The 18,637-nt window shown below is 37.5% G+C and overlaps 1 protein-coding gene across 3 annotated transcripts in view; it reads right to left on the reverse strand.

Annotated features, from left to right (window-relative positions):
- NDC80 (NDC80 kinetochore complex component) overlaps window positions 1-18,637 on the reverse strand; it is a 54,546-nt gene that overhangs the window by 10,712 nt on the left and 25,197 nt on the right. For all 3 annotated transcript variants that reach the window (XM_027577309.2, XM_027577308.2, XM_027577310.2), the window contains 2 exons: window positions 9,839-9,991; window positions 7,166-7,255 (listed from right to left, as the gene is read on the reverse strand). In XM_027577309.2, the coding sequence (XP_027433110.1) occupies window positions 7,166-7,255; window positions 9,839-9,991 (243 nt within the window). The remainder of the gene's footprint in view (window positions 1-7,165; window positions 7,256-9,838; window positions 9,992-18,637) is intronic.

The raw sequence follows: 18,637 nt of genomic DNA on the forward strand, positions 1-18,637 counted from the left end.
ATACTTCCTCCAGTATTTCTTTCATTCATTCAATAAACAACTGTCCAGCAGCTTATAAGCAAAGAAGATATCATTAGTTACTGTAGTTAATTTTTTTTCTTCTGTCATTGAGAAGACAGAAGCCGCTAGATTGGATTTCCATCACTTCCTGCCTCCCATCAACCAAAATATTTGTATGAGACTTTTTCTTTCTTCCTTCCAGTCAGTTTCAGGATGCAGGATACCCATTTTCCTCATGAGGAGAAACAACCACTTCAGCTCTTCTCTAGACCCCAAGCCTTGGTATTTCTTCATGAACCACATTCAAATCCATCAATCCCTTTCCCTCCTAATTTTTAAAACTTTACCCTCTTTCCCTTGAACTCTCACTTTCTCATCTTTAAACCCAAACAAGCCCCTCCCTCACCCCTCCAAAAATGAAAATCTTTCCCATACACCACTAACTACTGTTCCATCTTTTCTCCTTAGACTCAAACTTTTGTGATGGTCTAATCTATAGCATTCCCTGGAAAGTAGACTATTCATACTATAGTATCTTCTGCTACTACCAAACTTTAATCCACAGCAATATGCTTTCTGGCTCCTCTGCTTCATGAAGTCGCTTTTGCAATGGTCACCATTAACATCTTAATTGCTAAAGTCAATGAACACCTTTCAGACTTAACCTTATTTGATATCTGAGTAGCAAATATAGTTAATCACTCCCTTCTGAAATCCCCTTCCTTGTTTTCTATGACCATGGAAGCTCCTAGTTTTTTCTTTAAGTCTTGGGAGATCCTTCTAATTCTTCCTTATGGTTTCTCTTTCTCTGCTTGTACTTTGGATGTGGATGTTCTCCCAGGATTCTGATCTTGGCTGTATTCTCATCTGCTCACTTGGGAGAGCTCGCTCTTTCATTTTCACACTTGGGAAATCTCCTGGCTTTAATTAACTGCATGCTAAGAAATACCTATTTATATCTATGTACACACTCCAACTGCCTACAGGACATTCTCCACTCTGATATTCTAGAGATCTGAATCTCAGCATATCCCAGCCTGAAATTCTTTCTTCTACACCCTTCTCTTGTATTCTTTATCAAGGCTCTAGAACATCACCACCAAAAGATTCTCTCCTTGACCAAACTACTCAGGTCTTCTGAACTCTCTTCTCAAAGAGGCTGACTTTTTGGCTTCTGTGTTTGTCTTTGTATTGTCCAGTTTTAGTAAGAATCATACTTAAGACAGTTTAATCAGAATCCCTAACCTCAATATCTACTCAAGTCCCTCAGCCTCCAACATCCTCCAGCTGATATCTGATCACCTTGGCCTGCTTTCAGCAAGAACACTATTAGGTTGGTTTAGATAATATTGTCCCTTACCCCTAGAGTTTCTTCTCAGTAATTCTTTATCCACTGATCTGTACCCTACTCTCCTTGGTTACAAATTCCCCTTTTTTGTTGTTGTTGTATTTGGAGTTGAGCCCAATCTCTCTCACCTACTATAAAACCTCTTTGTAATAGTCCCCCTTGAAAGACTTCTTTTAACAAGTGTCATGAATAATTTTTCTTTTTCTTTAACATCATATACCAAAGCTAGACACCGGAACATTCTTAATTTCTCTCTTCCTTAACCTTCACATCCAAATGGACCACTAAATTACATTGTTTCAATCTTTAAATCTTTTTCCATCCTCACTGCAATAGCGTTGGTTTGAGTTTTTACCATTTATCACTTAGGATACTGTTAGGCTTCCAAACTGTGTGCCTCCAGTTTCATGTACTTCTAAACTAGCCTTCAAAATGCCAACATTATGGGCTAACTAAGATACAAGGGTGTTATGCCCTGACTTAAAAATCTTCAGTGGCACCTGGGTGGCTCATTCGGTTAAGTGTCTGACTTCTGATTTTGGCTGAGGGCATGATCTCAAGGTCATGGGATCGAGCCCCGCAGGCCCCACAGTCAAATGGACCACTAAATTACATTGTTTCAATCTTTAAATCTCTCTTTTCCATCCTTACCGCAATAACCTTGGTTTGAGTTTTTACCATTTATCGTTCAGGATACTATTAGGCTTCTTAACCATGTACCTCTAGTCTCTCCCTTTCTGTAGCCATTTGGAACGCTCTTCTATTTGCTAAATGGGATGCTGCCTGATTCATGAATTGTTGAACAAAGCCCATTAAATCTTCAAATTTACTCACTTCTTTACAAAACTAGAAATGCAGCTCCAGAAGCATTTCAAAATTCATCTATTTCTTTTTACCAGTCCCCAAACCTCCCTTATTTATTTCAAAAGCCTTGTAACTTGTATTCTCTTTCCCTGTGCCTTTGAGATGTAAATGTTAAAGTACAACTTCAGGGAGGTAATTCTTATCAGGAAAAAAATGAAAAAAGAAAACATTATTTAAAACTTAGTTTAAGCCATCCAAGCAGGTAGCCTTAACTTAATCCATCTACCAGAAAAACAACTTAGATACAAATTCTCTTTAACTAGTAAAACAAAAGCAATAAGGTCTCTGTTTACATCTGTCTATGTTTATGTGTGTCTATTATATGTGCGTAAAGGTGTGTGGTATTTTTCTCCCTCTGTATGGTATTACTGTAAATTAGTTTGTAAAAAAGCTCTATTTAATTGACTTAAAATAAGTGCTTAAATAAATTCAGTATTCATAAAAAGTTAAAAATACAATGGAAACTAACCCAAATGCTTTCTGAATTCATATCACCTAAGAAAATATTCAATATTAAAGTTAGCTTAAGTTTGTTTAATTAAAATAAGCTTTTCTTTCAAGTTATCAACACTGAATAAAATGAATACATACAAGTCTTATTCCACCTGGGTTTATTGATCAAATGAGTTTATGTTATCTCTTACAAAATTTGTCAGCCAGAAAAATTAGCTTGGGATGATGGCTGAGTTTGTCTAATGTCTAATGAAGTTTTGGTGGGTAATCTTAATATAGTAAAGAACAAGTAAATTAAATGGATGTAAAAAGATAAAAAGTTTTTAGGTGAATTTTTAAATAGTTTCCCCAAATCTTTTTGGTAACCTGGGAACTTAAAGTTTTGCTAGGTTAAGTTAAATGATCAGTTAAATTCATTCACTACTCAGATCATTTCCAAATAAGATAAAATACTAACACATTAATTACTGAATATTGGTTTATCCACTTTTTACTTCCTTTTACATAGGAACTAAAAATATGTGGATTTACTAATAAACGTGTTATGCTGCTGACAAATTTTCTGTGAGAAAGCACGTTTTTAGAAATCACAAAACAGTACTTATTAGTCTGCTAATCCACAGAATGGTAATGTAAAAGACAGTTTATAATTTCTTCTTAGATTTCACTAGAAATTAAAAGTTTCTAAGGGTTAAAAATTCTAATATGTGTAATTAAAACTGCCAGAAATAATAAGGGAAAGACATTCTGTGTGTGGTCAGGGTTGTAAGATTAGAATGAATTTAAGTTTTTTTTAAAAAAGATTTTACTTATTTGAGAGAGGAGAGAGAACTCAAGTGCATGTGGGGGGGGTTTGGGGAGGGTAGGGAGAGGGAGAAGCAGATACCCTTCTGAGCAGGCAGCAAGGATGCGGGGCTTGATCTGTATACCATGCTTACAAGTCTCCAGCAAAGCAATTTTATTTTTATTTATTTATTTTTTAGATTTATTATTTGACACAGAGAGAGAGACAGCGAGAGAGGGAACACAAGCAAGGGGAGTGGAAGAGGGAGAAGCAGGCTTGCCTCCGAGCAGAGAGCCCGATGTGGGGCTGGATCCCAGGACCCTGGGATCATGACCTGAGCCGAAGGCAGACGCTTAACTACTGAGCCACCCAGGAGCCCCCTAATAAGACCCTTTTGTCTTTCAAAGGAAGAAATGAAATCTTGCCTGAAATAATTTTTTTTTTTTTTTTTAGTTTATGACTTCCTTGTCCTGCCTTAAAAATTGTTTTTCTTTCCATAGTCCTTTAGAGCTCTTGTCTAATTGCTAAATGGGATGCTGCCCAATTTCTGACTTGCTAAATAAAGCCAATTAGATCTTCAAATTTACTCAGTTGAATTTTATTTAACACTTAGTTATTTTAATTCATTAATTTATGTTTAACCATTACTATTTCAAATAGCTGTTTTACCTTATGCTATCTTAATTTGGTTAAATTGTCAAATTTTATTTTTTTAAAAATTTTAAAATTTTTAAAAAGATTTTATGTATTTATTTGACAGAGAGAGACACAGCAAGAGAGGAGGGAGACACACCCCTCGGAGCAGGGAGCCTGATGTGGGGCTCGATCCCAGGACCCTGTGATCATGACCTGAGCTGAAGGCAGGTGCTTAACAACTGAGCCCCCCAGGTGCCCCAAACTGTCAAATTTTAAAACTGTTTTAGTCTTTAGTCTCTGAAGCATATGAAACATTACTGATATTTTTCTTTTCCCCCTAGTTTTAAGACATAACTAATATATACCATTGTATAGGTTTAAGGTGTACAAAATTATGATTTAATATATGTATATAATGTGAAATAATTGCTACAGTAAATTTACTTAGAATCAGGGCTTTCTCAAAAGTCTTCCCTACTTTGGCTTTTATAGCATTTCTCCTCCTGTTACTGTTCTCTATTTTGTCCACTTTTTTTTTTAGATTTTATTTCTTTATTTGAGAGAATGAGAGAGAGAGAGAGAGAGAGAGAGAGAGTATGAGAGGGGGGAGGGTCAGAAGGAGAAGCAGACTCCCTCTTGAGCAGGGAGCCCGATGTGGGACGCGATCCTGGGACTCCAGGACCATGACCTGAGTTGAAGGCAGGCGCTTAACCAACTGAGCCACCCAGGCGCTCCTTGTCCACTTCTAAGTTTTTCCCAGAACCTCCTTCCTTTGCCTATCTCTTAAGTAGTACTGTTTCTCAAGATTTAATCCTTTGCCACTTTCCTCTACATAGTATAAGAAATACCACCCACATTTGGGCTCAAGTACCACCTATATGGTAAAGACTCTGAAATCTGTATTTTCAGATACAATCTCTCCCCATATTCTGAATCTATTGCTTCGGCTTCCTTTGGGATGGCTATGTTCTACAGACAGCAAGCGCAACATCTCCAGTACTGGGCTGGTTAGCAGCACTCACTTTTTTCTCCCCAAGGTTGCCCACACTGGAAAAATGGAAGTTACTGTTGCTACTTCTTTCCTTCCCAGCTTTCACCATCTCCCACAAAATGCGTGGAGTCTACCTCAACATTTCCTAAACCTGTCCCCTTCCTTCTATTTCTATTGTAATACTTTGGTTTAAAGTCTTAACAATTTCAGTTGCTTCCCCACAAGTCACTTTTTCGATGCCCAAAAGGGTTTTGAAAAATGCGAATCTGATTAGCATAACTGCAGGTCAGTCTTTTTTTCCAAATGGGAGCTTATATTTCATTCAAACTTGTTATATTTATCTTTGGAATATTAACATTGGGCCTAGCCTATACTATAGTAGGCATTTTTAAAAAAAGATTTTTTTTAAAAGATTTTATTTATTTATTTGACAGAGACAGACACAGCGAGAGAGAGAACACAAGCAGGGGGACTGGGAGAGGGAGAAGCAGGCTTTCCGCAGAGCAGGGAGCCTGATGTGGGGCTTGATCCCAGAGTCCTGGGATCATGACCTGCGCTGAAGGCAGACACTTAGACTGAGCCACCGAGGCGCCCCTAAAAAAAGATTTGTTTATTTTAGACAGAGAGAGAGAGAGAGAGTATGAGCACGTTAGGGGGGCAGTGGGCAGAGGGATAGAATCTCAAGCAGACTCCCCACCGAGCATGGAGTCCCGATCCCAGGACCCTGAGATCATGACCTAAGCTGAAATTAAGAGTCAGATGATTAACTGAGCCACCCAGGTGCCCCACCTATAGCAGGCATTTTATAACTCCTCCAGGCCTCCCCGCCATGTTTTCCTGCCTATAGCCTTTAAAGTTTCAAGTCAGTTTGAAAGTCTCTAGGTCTAGTGCCCACTCCAACAAAAGAGAGAAATCAAACTGAAGGAAGTTAAGTGAAGACTTCATCTTAAATGACCTCACACCTGCAGAGTACCTGTTAAAGCAGTCCTAATTCCTTATCTTCTTTCCACTGTGTGATGTTACAGAAACCCCAGATTATAATAATAATATCATGAAACTGCCCACTTATCTAATGTTACTATTTGCTATTTTTTTGAGGAGTGGGAATTCTTTCTAATACAAAGTAAGTTTTGATAGAATTTGTTAACATGAAAAAAATGTGGGTTACTTGCATAATTTGTGAAATGCATAGGTTTTATTTCCAGATGAGAAAAACAAATTTCTGTTCTGAGTAAAGACAGGATTTTGTATCTTGGAATCTTGAAATGCCACAATACTTCTTGAAGAGCTGAATTAACTAGGGTTTTCCTTCAATTGTTTGTTGTCATATAAACAATACCTTTTGTGTGTAGTTGAGAAGTAGCTTCTTAACTTTTTCTTAATCAACTTTAACAATATTTAAAGGTTACTGAATCAATAATAGAATCAATATCTCTCTCAGGGATATTGGTCATTTTATGTTTCAAGTATCTTAGAAGCAGGAACTTTCTGAAACCTACTTTTGGAAGTAGACTTTTATAGGCATTTGAGTTCCCCTGAATTTCATGGTGCAGAATGAAAAGTGTGGTTAATAAAACTCTTAATTTATCATGGCTACTTAGCCTCAAGCCCCAAATGATACATATCTACTTTTAAGATAGCCATCTCAAATTCCTTATAGTATAAAGAGATATTAAGGGGCTCCTGGATGGCTCAGTCCGAAGAGCATGCAACTCTTGATCTCAGGGTCTTGAGTTTGAGCCCCATGTTGGGTGTAGAGATTCACTTAATATAAAACTTAAAAAAAAAAAAAAGGGATATTAAATTATCTCAAGTTGAAGGAGGCAATTCTCCATTTAAAATCCAGGATAATTTACTCAGTAATTTATTGTTTCATCATCAATGATATGTGTAGCCTAAGATGTTTAAGTTATTTAAAAAATTACTTCAAATGTTTCTAAGTCAAGGGTATCTCCAATTCTCATTTTCCATAATATCTTATTAAAAATTCATTCCTTAAAAGCTACACATTCATTCCATAGAAACTACAAACCACATTTAAGTGTTAAAAAATCTTATTTTTGCTTTTAAAAACTGTTTTGTTACTTACCTGTTCTAAAGTATCCTCTAACCCCATTTTTTTATTTAGAGCTTTATTAATTTCTTCTTCAGTTTGGTTCAAGAGTTCCTTGAGTGGTACCTATAAAATATATAGGAATATGGGTTACATATGATATACCTAAGTACAAAATTTCTCATGAGGCATCTACACATTGTGATAGAAGGAGCCACTTTTGGAGGGAAAAAAGTGAAGCCATGATGGTTTTAAACTAAATTAATACATTATAAATAAGACAATAAAAGTAATTTTTCTCTTTAAAGATTTATTTATGAGAGAGAGAGAGAGAGACAGCGTTCATGCAGGGGCAAGGGCAAAGGTAGAGGGAGAGAATCTCAAGCAGACTCCCTGCTGAGTGAGGAGCCTGACACAGGGCTTGATCTTTCGACTCTGAGATCATGACCTAAGCAGAAACCAAGATGATGCTCAACTGACTGAGCCACCCAGGAGTGCCAATAAAACTAATTTTCAATGTAATTTCTGTAACTATAGAATGCAACTTGCTTTTAGTTTTGAATACTTGCAAAATTTTAGATTTGCTTATGGATTCTGGAGATTCACTGCTATTATTTAAACATTTTTTATAAGTACGCTTATATTAATACAGTATCTTTCTTGAAAACAATTTATATTTTTCTCTTAATCCTTTTCAACTGTTTAATCTTACAATTATCTGCTTGTATTTCTTCTTTCTGCTATTCATTGGTATTCTGTTTTAGTAGCACAAGACTTGACACATAGCGTATGTCCACCAGCCAGGACTGGTTGAATAAGCTACACAATGAAGACTCTGAGACTGCAAAAAGAACCAGGAAGATCTTGACATACTATTGCAGAGAGATCGCCAGGGTGGGTTGTTCTGGGAATAAAAGCAAGGTGGGTGTCCAGAACAGGCAAATGTTTACCAGTTCATTTAAGAATGATCAAAGTCAGGAACAGCCAGACGGAAAAGATGCATAGGGCAAGGTACTTAGAAGCGGTGCAGAGCTTCCATAGCCTCTGGGTGTGCCCTGCATCTCCATGTGTTCACCAACCTTGAAGCTCTTATTGCTTGTATTTCTTATGTTTATCCTCTATTCTACTAATTTTCTTTCAACACAGTACTTCATTGTTTCCATTATTTTTTTATTGAGGTCAAACTCACACTTTAAAATGATTAAATTGAAATAATTAAGTTAAAATGAATTTAACATAAAACTACCTCTTTTAAAGCATATAGGTCAGTGGCATTTAGTACATTCAGTGTTGTATAAACACCACCTCTCATTCCAAGTCATCTTCATCACCAAAAGAAAACCCCGTGTGTTACTATGTTTTTAGTAGGTCTTTTGAAGTTATTGCTGAGTTTTAATTTTGGCTGCTCCTTTTTGAAAGATGCAATGCCTCTTTAAGAACTTTTCTCCAAATACTACTTGTAACAGTTGGGGTTGCTCCTTCTGGATGCTATTTCTATTTTTATTGTTCTATTATTACGTAAAACTATTTTCAGAGATCACAATAAAGCCTTTCCCTCTTCTCTTACAATGTGAATTCTTTTTGTATTGGGTAATCCTTTCCACACTGATTTGATGCAGGTAATTATTTTCTTGCATGTGTCAAACTACTCAAAATAGTGGGTGCGTAAACTATCTGGCTGCCAGCCTGTCTGTCTACCTACCTACCTAGCTACTGCTTAAAAAACAATTCAGTAAAAGACTGTATGTTTACTGGGTGGATTTTTTTCTATTGAAAATGAGTCTAGCTTTATTTAATCAAAGTCTGTTCACCAATAAACTGTGATCTCTGGAAATTGTATCTTTCTGGGTATTTCATCTCCAGCACCTAGCTGGTATGGAGCATAGTATGTACTTAATCAATAATTTATTGAATGAATGAATGATTCTCAAGGGAAAAATGCATAGCTTTAGACTCTGACATTCTTTATTCAAAAACTACATATTTTGAAGAGTGCCATTTTTGAGGGGGCCACTAAAACACTAAAATCTGTGAATAATTGAGAAGTTGCCATAGAACGATTTAAAAATTTTCTCCAAATTACATCATTGGCCATATTTAAAAATTAGGTGCAGATTTTTTATTATTGACTGCTGGTGTTTCTTAATGCCTTATTATATTTCATGCCTTCACACATGCCTTCATGTGTGTCCTTGTGCCTGAAGCTTTTTCCCCACAGACCATCCCAATAAATACCTCAACTTTCAAGATTTCATTCCAGATTCACCATCTCTGTGGACACTTTTCTTTCCCCTCAATTCTGGCAAGAATTGATCTCAGTACCATACCTTGTTAACATCTCTAATAAAGCACATATATAGCAATTATTTATTTAAGTCTTTCTCTTCTCTAAGTAGCCACTTAAGAGCAAGGGTCAGGTAATTTTTCTCTTTATAATCTTGGTGTCTATATTAAATATAATCAAAGTTTCTTTTGGTTAGCTGAGTAAATGAAGTAGGTAGAGAGAAAGAAAAGGCTTTATAATTCAAAGAGGATGGGACAATAGAGACTTTTAAGTACCAAAATGAAGGAAGATTAAAAGTTTCAGTGTTTTATTTCTATGTTGAGTCCTCAGTTATGAACATGCTGAGGTTTAAACTCTTATAAATAAATGAACAAGACATTAGTCATATCATTTAAAAATCTTTTGAAGTACTTATGATTACTTACATAAACTTGAGCTCTGTATTTGACAAGGCAGTTGGCTCCAGCTTCAGGATTAAACTTAATTTCAAAGTCATAACCTTTGGAATTTTCAGCACCCTTAGGGATAAGTTTTAGTTTTCTGGCCAACTTGTGATACTCTGATAACTGTGTTTCAATCTGTAAAAAGAGAACACAAAAAGAAACATTAAAGTAAACCAAACAGCCCCATTCCATATGGTTTTCAATTGACATTTCTGCAATTATACATAAAAATTATAGTATTTTTTGTAGTTTAGTAATTTGGTTTATTTTAGTAGTAAGGGTGGCAGTTTTAAAATAAAATATAAAGGTGTATATAAAAGAATGAAAGGTTTTATTCATAGTAAATCTGTGGGATAATTTAAAAACTGTAATTAATTAGTAAGCAATGTACCACTGTTCTTTCATTTACCGGACAAATAGTTTGGAACGAGAATCAATATTTAGGAATTAACTAAAATTTACTTTTTAAGGTATCAGAAAAATTACGAAACCAAACAAACCTTAGTATTGTCAATATACAAAATAAAATATTTCATTTATCCAAAATAAGTGAAATACAATAATTTAAGTCACAAATGTTATTTTAACAAAAATATTTTAATAACAATTGCATATTTCCTTGTCTCCTTCCCTATCTTCAGGGCTCTGTTAAAATGACATTATCAGAAAGGCTTTTGCTCTAATATAGTCCTCTGAATTTCTCAATCCTCTTTATTTTTATTCATAGCACTTATTACTATCTGATATTACTTATTTACTTTATTTACTTTCATGAAAACAGTCCCCTCAGGACTCAGAACAATACTTGGCATTTAGTAGGTACTTAATATTTGATTAAATAAATGAATTTGCAGAGTCTAGACAATTTATTTTCATACTGCTTCCTCCCTTTAATACACACATAGTTTCTCACTGTTGTTACCTATCCACAAAACTCAACACTTTGACTGAAAGAATGCAATGGGAGAAGAGCACCCATTGAAACTTGCTTAATCTGTAATTTCCAAAAACTTATCAGCTCTCAAAAGCAATGCTACTTATATATTACACTTAAGATTTTTTAAAGTTATTTATTTATTCATTTAAGTAATCTCTACACCAAGAGTGGGGCTCAAACTCATGACCCCAAGATCAAGAGTCACAGGATCTTCAGACTGAGCCAGCCAGGTGCCCCTAATTTAAGAATTCTTACTAATGAATCAGGAAATAATTTCAACTACTCTAATTTGTAATATAGTAGCTCTTCAGGGATTACTAACATGTGTACCTCTGTTTGTTCTTTTACTAAATGGTGTTATAGGTAGTTGCTTCTGTTCTTCACTAGGATTTTATTTAAATGAAAAGAGTTTTCAAAAGCCCATGCACTTTACCATGTCTAATTGCAGGGAGAGCACATGTGTGGCACATTTATTTTTCCCACAAGCAATTCAGACAGTGAAAACTGATCAAACATTTCCCTGATCAGCAAATGCTGGCTCAATGTTTATTTCAACATAGAGATACAGAAGGCTACTACCAGCCAGAGGTGGCATGTGGAATAAAAATTAATTCAGAAAAAAAGATGATGGATCAAATGTTTATGTTAAATTTTTGCATTCTGCTATCATTCTTTAATCTCTTTCATCTAGTACCCTAAGATTTTCTTCTCACTGTGTATGGCTTACTCTGCCCTAATCAGATCACTGCTTACCTATTTCCCATATAATTTTCTTCTTTCAGCCTGATCCTCCAAAATAAAGAATAGCATTTATACAGCTAATTTTAGCCAACTAAACTCAAGAGCTCACCTGGTCCAGAGATTCATAACTTCCCCATTCCCACACAGTGCTTGAGAGATAAAATATATGTTGGTTGAAGGAACTCATTTCAGATTCACTGATGTAGTTTAACCATACCTCACTTTATTAATAAGGAAACCAAGGCTATGAGAGGTTAAATAACATGCTGAGTTCACAGAGGTATATGATGGAAAATCCAGGGTTAAAATACAGGTTTACCATTTTTTTAAGGTAGGAGTGGAGCAAGATGGCAGAGGAGTAGGAGACCTGCATTTCATCCGGTCTCAGGAATTCAGCTGAATAGGGATCAAACCATTCTGAACACCTACGACTCAACAGGAGATCGAAGAGGAGAGTTGCAACAACTCTCTGAACAGGAGAAGCGACCACTTACTAGAAGGTAGGACGTGCGGAGAAGTGAATCCGAGGCGATATTCGGGAGGATAGACGGCGGGGGAGGGGGCCTCCGTCCGCCGCTTCTGGCAAGTGATAGAGCCGCGGAGCACAAAATCGGAACTTTTAGAAGTCGGTTCCGCTGAGGCACGTCACTCCAGTGGCTAAGCGGGAGGTGGAAACCTCGCGGTACAGTGTGGTCTCAGGAGCCTCGGGGTCACAGAAAGACCGGGGGTGCCTGAGTGCAGCAGAGCTCCCAAGTATTGGAGCCAGGAAGCCAGCTGCAGAGACGGAGCCGAGGCGCGGGCTTGCAGCTCGGGGTGGCCATAAACTGTGATCCCCGGCCCACTCGGGCCACTGCTCCTCCAGCAGGTACCCAACAAGCAGCAGAGCCGGAGAGACTCCCCTCCCTCCCGCAGGAGAAGCGGCAGGGGAGCACACCGCAGGGATCTGCTGGATTTGGAGACTCCACACAGGGTCGGGTGCCAGAGATAGAAACGCTCGGTCACAGGCTGAGTGAGCGCGGAGTGCGGCCAGAGACCGGGGAGACGGGAGTGATTGACTGCTTTTCTCTGGGGGCGCACTGAGGAGCGGGGCCCCGAGTTCTCAGCTCCTCCGGGCAGAGAGTGGGAGGCCACCATTTTCACCCTGGTCCTCCAAAGCTGTGCCGAGAGCTTGCAGGGAACAAAAGCTCCTGAGAGCAAACCCAAGCAGCTTGCTTAGCCCGGACCAACAAGGGCAGGGCAATTCTGCCTCCGGCAAAGACATTTGGGAACCGGGGCAACAGGCCCCTCCCCCAGAAGATCAGCAAGAACAGCCAGCCAAGATCAAGTTTACCGATGAAGGAGAACGGGAGAACTTCAGCGCTAGGGGAATACTGCACATAGAATTCACGGCTTTTGTACCATGACTCTAATATTAGTTTTTCAAAATTAATTTTTTTAACTGTTTTTTTTTTTGGATTTTTCCCTTTTTGAACCAACATCTTATCAATCCCTTTTTAAAAAAAATATTTTATTTTTCATTTTTAGAGTCATATTTTATCCCTTCATAGTAGTTACCCTTATTTTTGGCATATATATATAAGTTCTTCTCTCTTTAAAATTTTGATATACAGTTTCTTCTAACAGATCAAAATATACCCTAAATCACTAGTGTATGGCTTTGTTCTAGTCTCCTGCCTGATCACAGTCTCTCCCATTTTTTTTTTTTTTAAATCTTCTTTCTTCTTTCAAACAACTTCTTATCAATTCCGTTTATAAAACCTTTTATAAGTTTCATCTTTACAGTCATCTTCCATCCCTTCATTGTATCAACCCTTAGTTTGTACATATATAAGTCTTTCTTCTTTTAAAATTTTAGGAGGCACTTTCTTCTAACAGACGAGAATACACCCAAAATCTACTGTGTGGCACTGATCTATGCGCTAGCCTGATCATATTTGATCATATTCTGTTTTTTTTTTGTTTTGTTCTGTTTTCGTTTATCTTTTTCTTTTTCTTTTTTTTCCTCTTTCTTTTCTCTTTCTTTCCCTTTCTTTTCCCCTGGTTTCAGGTCTTTTCTGATTTGTATAGAGTATATTTGCTGGGGACGTTGTTAACCTGTTAGCATTTTGTTCTCTCATTTATCTGTTCTCCTCTGGACAAAATGACAAGATGAAAAAAATCACCTCAGCAAAAAGAACAAGAGGTAGTAACATCTGCCAGGGACCTACTCAATACTACATTAGTATGATGTTGGACCTAGAGTTCAGAATCATGACTTTAAAGATACTAGCTGGGCTTGAAAAAAGCATGGAAGTTATTAGAGAAACCCTTTCTGGAGAAATAAAAGAACTAAAATCTAACCAAGTCAAAATCAAAAAGGCTATTAATGAGGTGCAATCAAAAATGGGGGCACTAACTGCTAGGATAAATGAGGCAGAAGAGAGAATCAGTGAAATAGAAGATCAAATAATGGAAAATAAAGAGGCTGAGAAAAAGAGATAAACAACTACAGGATCACGAGGGCAGAATTTGAGAGATAAGTGATACGATAAGATGAAACAACATTAGAATAATTGGGATCGCAGAAGAAGAAGAAAGAGAGAGAGGGACAGAAGCAATATTGGAGCAAATTATAGCAGAGAACTTGCCTAATGTGGGGAAGGAAACAGGCATCAAAATCCAGGAGACACAGAGAACCCCTCTCAAAATCAATAAAAATAGATCAATACCCCGACATCTAATAGTAAAACTTACGAGTCTCAGAGACAAAGAGAAAATCCTGAAAGCAGCTCGGGAGAAGAGATATGTAACCTACAATGGTAGAAATATTAGATTGGCAACAGACCTATCCACAGAGACCTGGCAGGCCAGAAAGGACTGGCATGATATCTTCAGAGCACTAAATGAGAAAAATATGCAGCCAAGAATACTATATCCAGCTAGGCTGTCATTGAAAATAGAAGGAGAGGTAAAAAGCTTCCAGGACAAACAAAAACTAAAGGAATTTGCAAACACAAAACCAGCCCTCCAAGAAATATTGAAAGGGGTCCTCTAGCAAAGAGAGAGCCTAAAAGCAGCATAGATCAGAAAGGAACACAGACAATATACAGTAACAGTCACCTTACAGGCAATACAATGGCACTAAATTCCTATCTTTCAATAGTTACCCTGAATGTAAATGGGCTCAATGCCCCAATCAAAAGACACAGGCTATCAGATTGGATTAAAAAACAAGACCCATCCATATGCTGTCTGCAAGAGACTCATTTTAGACCCAAAGACACCCCCAGATTGAAAGTGAGGGGGTGGAAAACCATTTACCATGCTAATGGACACCAAAAGAAAGCTGGGGTGGCAATCCTTATATCAGACAAATTAGATTTTAAAACAAAGACTGTAATAAGAGATGAAGAAGGACACTATATCTTACTTAAAGGGTCTATCCAACAAGAAGATCTAACAATTGTAAATATCTATGCCCCTAACATGGGAGCAGCCACTTTTATAAGGCAATTAATAACAAAAGCAAAGAAACACATTGACAGCAATACAATAATAGTGGGGGACTTTAACAGCCCCCTGACTGAAATGGACAGATCATCTAAGCAAAAGATCAACAAGGAAATAAAGACTTTAAATGACACACTGGACCAAATGGACTTCACAGACATATTCAGAACATTCCATCCCAAAGCAACGGAATACACATTCTTCTCTAGTGCCCATGGAACATTTTCCAAAATTGATCACATCCTAGGTCCAAATCAGGTCTCAACCAATAACAAAAGATTGGGATTATTCCTTGCATATTTTCAGACCACAGTGCTTTGAAACTAGAACTCAGTCACAAGAGGAAAGTCGGAAAGAACTCAAACACATGGAAGCTAAAGAGCATCCTACTGAAGAATGAATGGGTCAACCAGGAAATTAAAGAAGAATTTAAAAAATTCATGGAAACCAACGAAAATGAAAACACAACTGTTCAAAATCTTTGGGATACAGCAAAGGCAGTCCTAAGAGGAAAGTATATAGCAATACAAGCCTTTCTCAAGAAACAAGAAAGGTCTCAAATACACAACCTAACCCTACACCTAAAGGAGCTAGAGAAAGAACAGCAAATAAAGCCTAAACCCAGCAGAAGAAGAGAAATAATAAAGATCAGAGCAGAAATCAATGAAATAGAAACCAAAAGAACGGTAGAACAGATCTACGAAAGTAGGAGCTGGTTCTTTGAAAGAATTAAGAAAATTGATAAACTGCTGGCCAGACTTATCAAAAAGAAAAAAGAAATGACCCAAATCAACAAAATCATGAATGAAAGAGGAGCGATCATAACCAACACCAAAGAAATACAAACAATTATAAGAACATATTATAAGCAACTCTATGCTAGCAAATTAGATAACCTGGAAGAAATGGGTGCATTCCTAGAGATGTATCAACTACCAAAACTGAACCAGGAAGAAATAGAAAACCTGAACAGACCTGTAACCACTAAGGAAATTGAAGCAGTCATCAAAAATCTCCCAACAAACAAAATCCCAGGGCCAGATGGCTTCCCAGGGGAATTCTATCAAACATTTAAAGAAGAATTAATATCTATTCTCCTGAAACTGTTCCAAAAAATAGAAATGGAAGGAAAACTTCCAAACTCCTTTTACGAGGCCACCATGACCTTGATCCCAAAACCAGACAAAGACCCCATCAAAAAGGAGAATTACAGACCAATATCCTTGATGAACATGGATGCAAAAATTCTCACCAAAATACTAGCCAATAGGATCCAACAGTACATTAAAAGGATTATTCACCATGATCAAGTGGGATTTATTCCTGGGCTGCAAGGTTGTTTGAACATCTGCAAATCAATCAACGTGATACAATACATTAACAAAAGAAAGAACAAGAGTCATATGATCCTCTCAATAGATGCAGAAAAAGCATTTGACATAGTACAGCATCCTTTCTTGATCAAAACTCTTCAGAGTATAGGGATAGAGGATACATACCTCAATATCATAAAAGCCATCTACGAAAAACCTACAGTGAGTATCATTCTCAATGGGGAAAAGCTGAGAGCTTTTCCCCTACGGTCAGGAACGCGGCAGGGATGTCCACTCTCACTACTGCTATTCAACATAGTATTAGAAGTCCTAGCCACAGCAATCAGAGAACAAAAAGAAATCAAAGGCATCCAAATCGGCAAAGAAGAAGTCAAATTCTCATTCTATGCAGATGATATGATACTGTATGTGGAAAACCCAAAAGACTCCACCCCAAAACTGCTAGAACTCATACAGGAATTCAGTCAAGTAGCAGGCTATAAAATCAATGCACAGAAATCAGTGGCATTCCTATACACCAACAACAAGACAGAAGAGAGACAAATGAAGGAGTCGATCCCATTTACAATTGCACCCAAAATCATAAGATACCTAGGAATAAATTTAACCAAAGAGGCAAAGGATCTGTACTCAGAAAACTATAAAATACTCAGGAAAGAAACTGAAGAAGACACAAAGAAATGGAAAAACGTTCCATGCTCATGGATTGGAAGAACAAACATTGTGAAGATGTGAATGCTACCTAGAGCAATCTACACATTCAATGCAATCCCCATCAAAATACCATCCCCTTTTTTCAAAGAAATGGAACAAATAATCCTAAAATTTGTATGGAACTAGAAGAGACCCCGAATAGCCAGAGGAATATTGAAAAAGAAAAGTAAAGCTGACGGCATCACAATTCCAGACTTCCAACTCTATTACAAAGCTGTCATCATCAAGACAGTATGGTACTGGCACAAAAACAGACACATAGATCAGTGGAACAGAATCGAGAGCCCAGAAATGGACCCTGAACTCTTTGGTCAACTCATCTTTGACAAAGCAGGAAAGAATGTCCAATGGAATAAAGACAGTCTCTTCAACAAATGGTGTTGGGAAAATTGGACAGCCACATGCAGAAGAATGAAACTGGACCATTTCCTTACACCACACACAAAAATAGACTCCAAATGGTTGAAAGACCTAAACGTGAGACAGTCCATCAAAATCCTAAAGGAGAACACAGGCAGCAACCTCTTTGACCTCAGCCGCAGCAACTTCTTCCTAGAAACATCGCCAAAGGCAAGGGAAGCAAGGGCAAAAATGAACTATTGGGATTTCATCAAGATAAAAAGCTTATGCACAGCAAAAGAAACAGTCCACAAAACCAAAAGACAACCGACAGAATGGGAGAAAATATTTGCAAATGACATATCAGATAAAGAGCTAGTATCCACAATCTATAAAGAACTTATCAAACTCAACACCCAAAGAACAAATAATCCAGTCAAGAAATGGGCAGAAGACATGAACATTTTTCCAAAGAAGACATCCAAATGGCCAAGAGACACATGAAAAAGTGCTCAACATCGCTCGGCATCAGGGAAATCCAAATCAAAACCTCAGTGAGATACCACCTCACACCAGTCAGAATGGCTAGAATTAACAAGTCAGGAAACGACAGATGTTGGCGGGGATGTGGAGAAAGGGGAACCCTCCTACACTGTTGGTGGGAATGCAAGCTGGTGCAACTACTCTGGAAAACAGTATGGAGGTTCCTCAAAAAGTTGAAAATAGAGCTACCATACGATCCAGCAATTGCACTACTGGGTATTTACCCCAAAGATATAAATGTAGGGATCCGAAGGGGTATGTGCACCCCGATGTTTATAGCAGCAATGTCCACAATAGCCAAACTGTGGAAAGAGCCAAGATGTCCATCAACAGATGAATGGATAAAGAAGATGTGGTAGATATACACAATGGAATATTATGCAGCCATCAAAAGGAATGAGATCTTGCCATTTGCAACGACATGGATGGAACTGGAGGGTGTTATGCTGAGTGAAATAAGTCAATCAGAGAAAGACATGTATCATATGCCCTCGCTGATATGAGGAAGTTTTAACCTCAGGAAACAAACTGAGGTTTGCTGGAGTGGTGGGGGGTGGGAGGGACAGGGTGGTTGGGTGACAGACATTGGGGAGGGTATGTGCTATGGTGAGCGCTGTGAATTGTGCAAGACTGTTGAATCACAGATCATTACTTCTGAAACAAATAATGCAATATATGTTAAGA

Source organism: Zalophus californianus, chromosome 14, assembly GCF_009762305.2.
Source record: "Zalophus californianus isolate mZalCal1 chromosome 14, mZalCal1.pri.v2, whole genome shotgun sequence".
NCBI classification, from domain to species: domain Eukaryota; kingdom Metazoa; phylum Chordata; class Mammalia; order Carnivora; family Otariidae; genus Zalophus; species Zalophus californianus.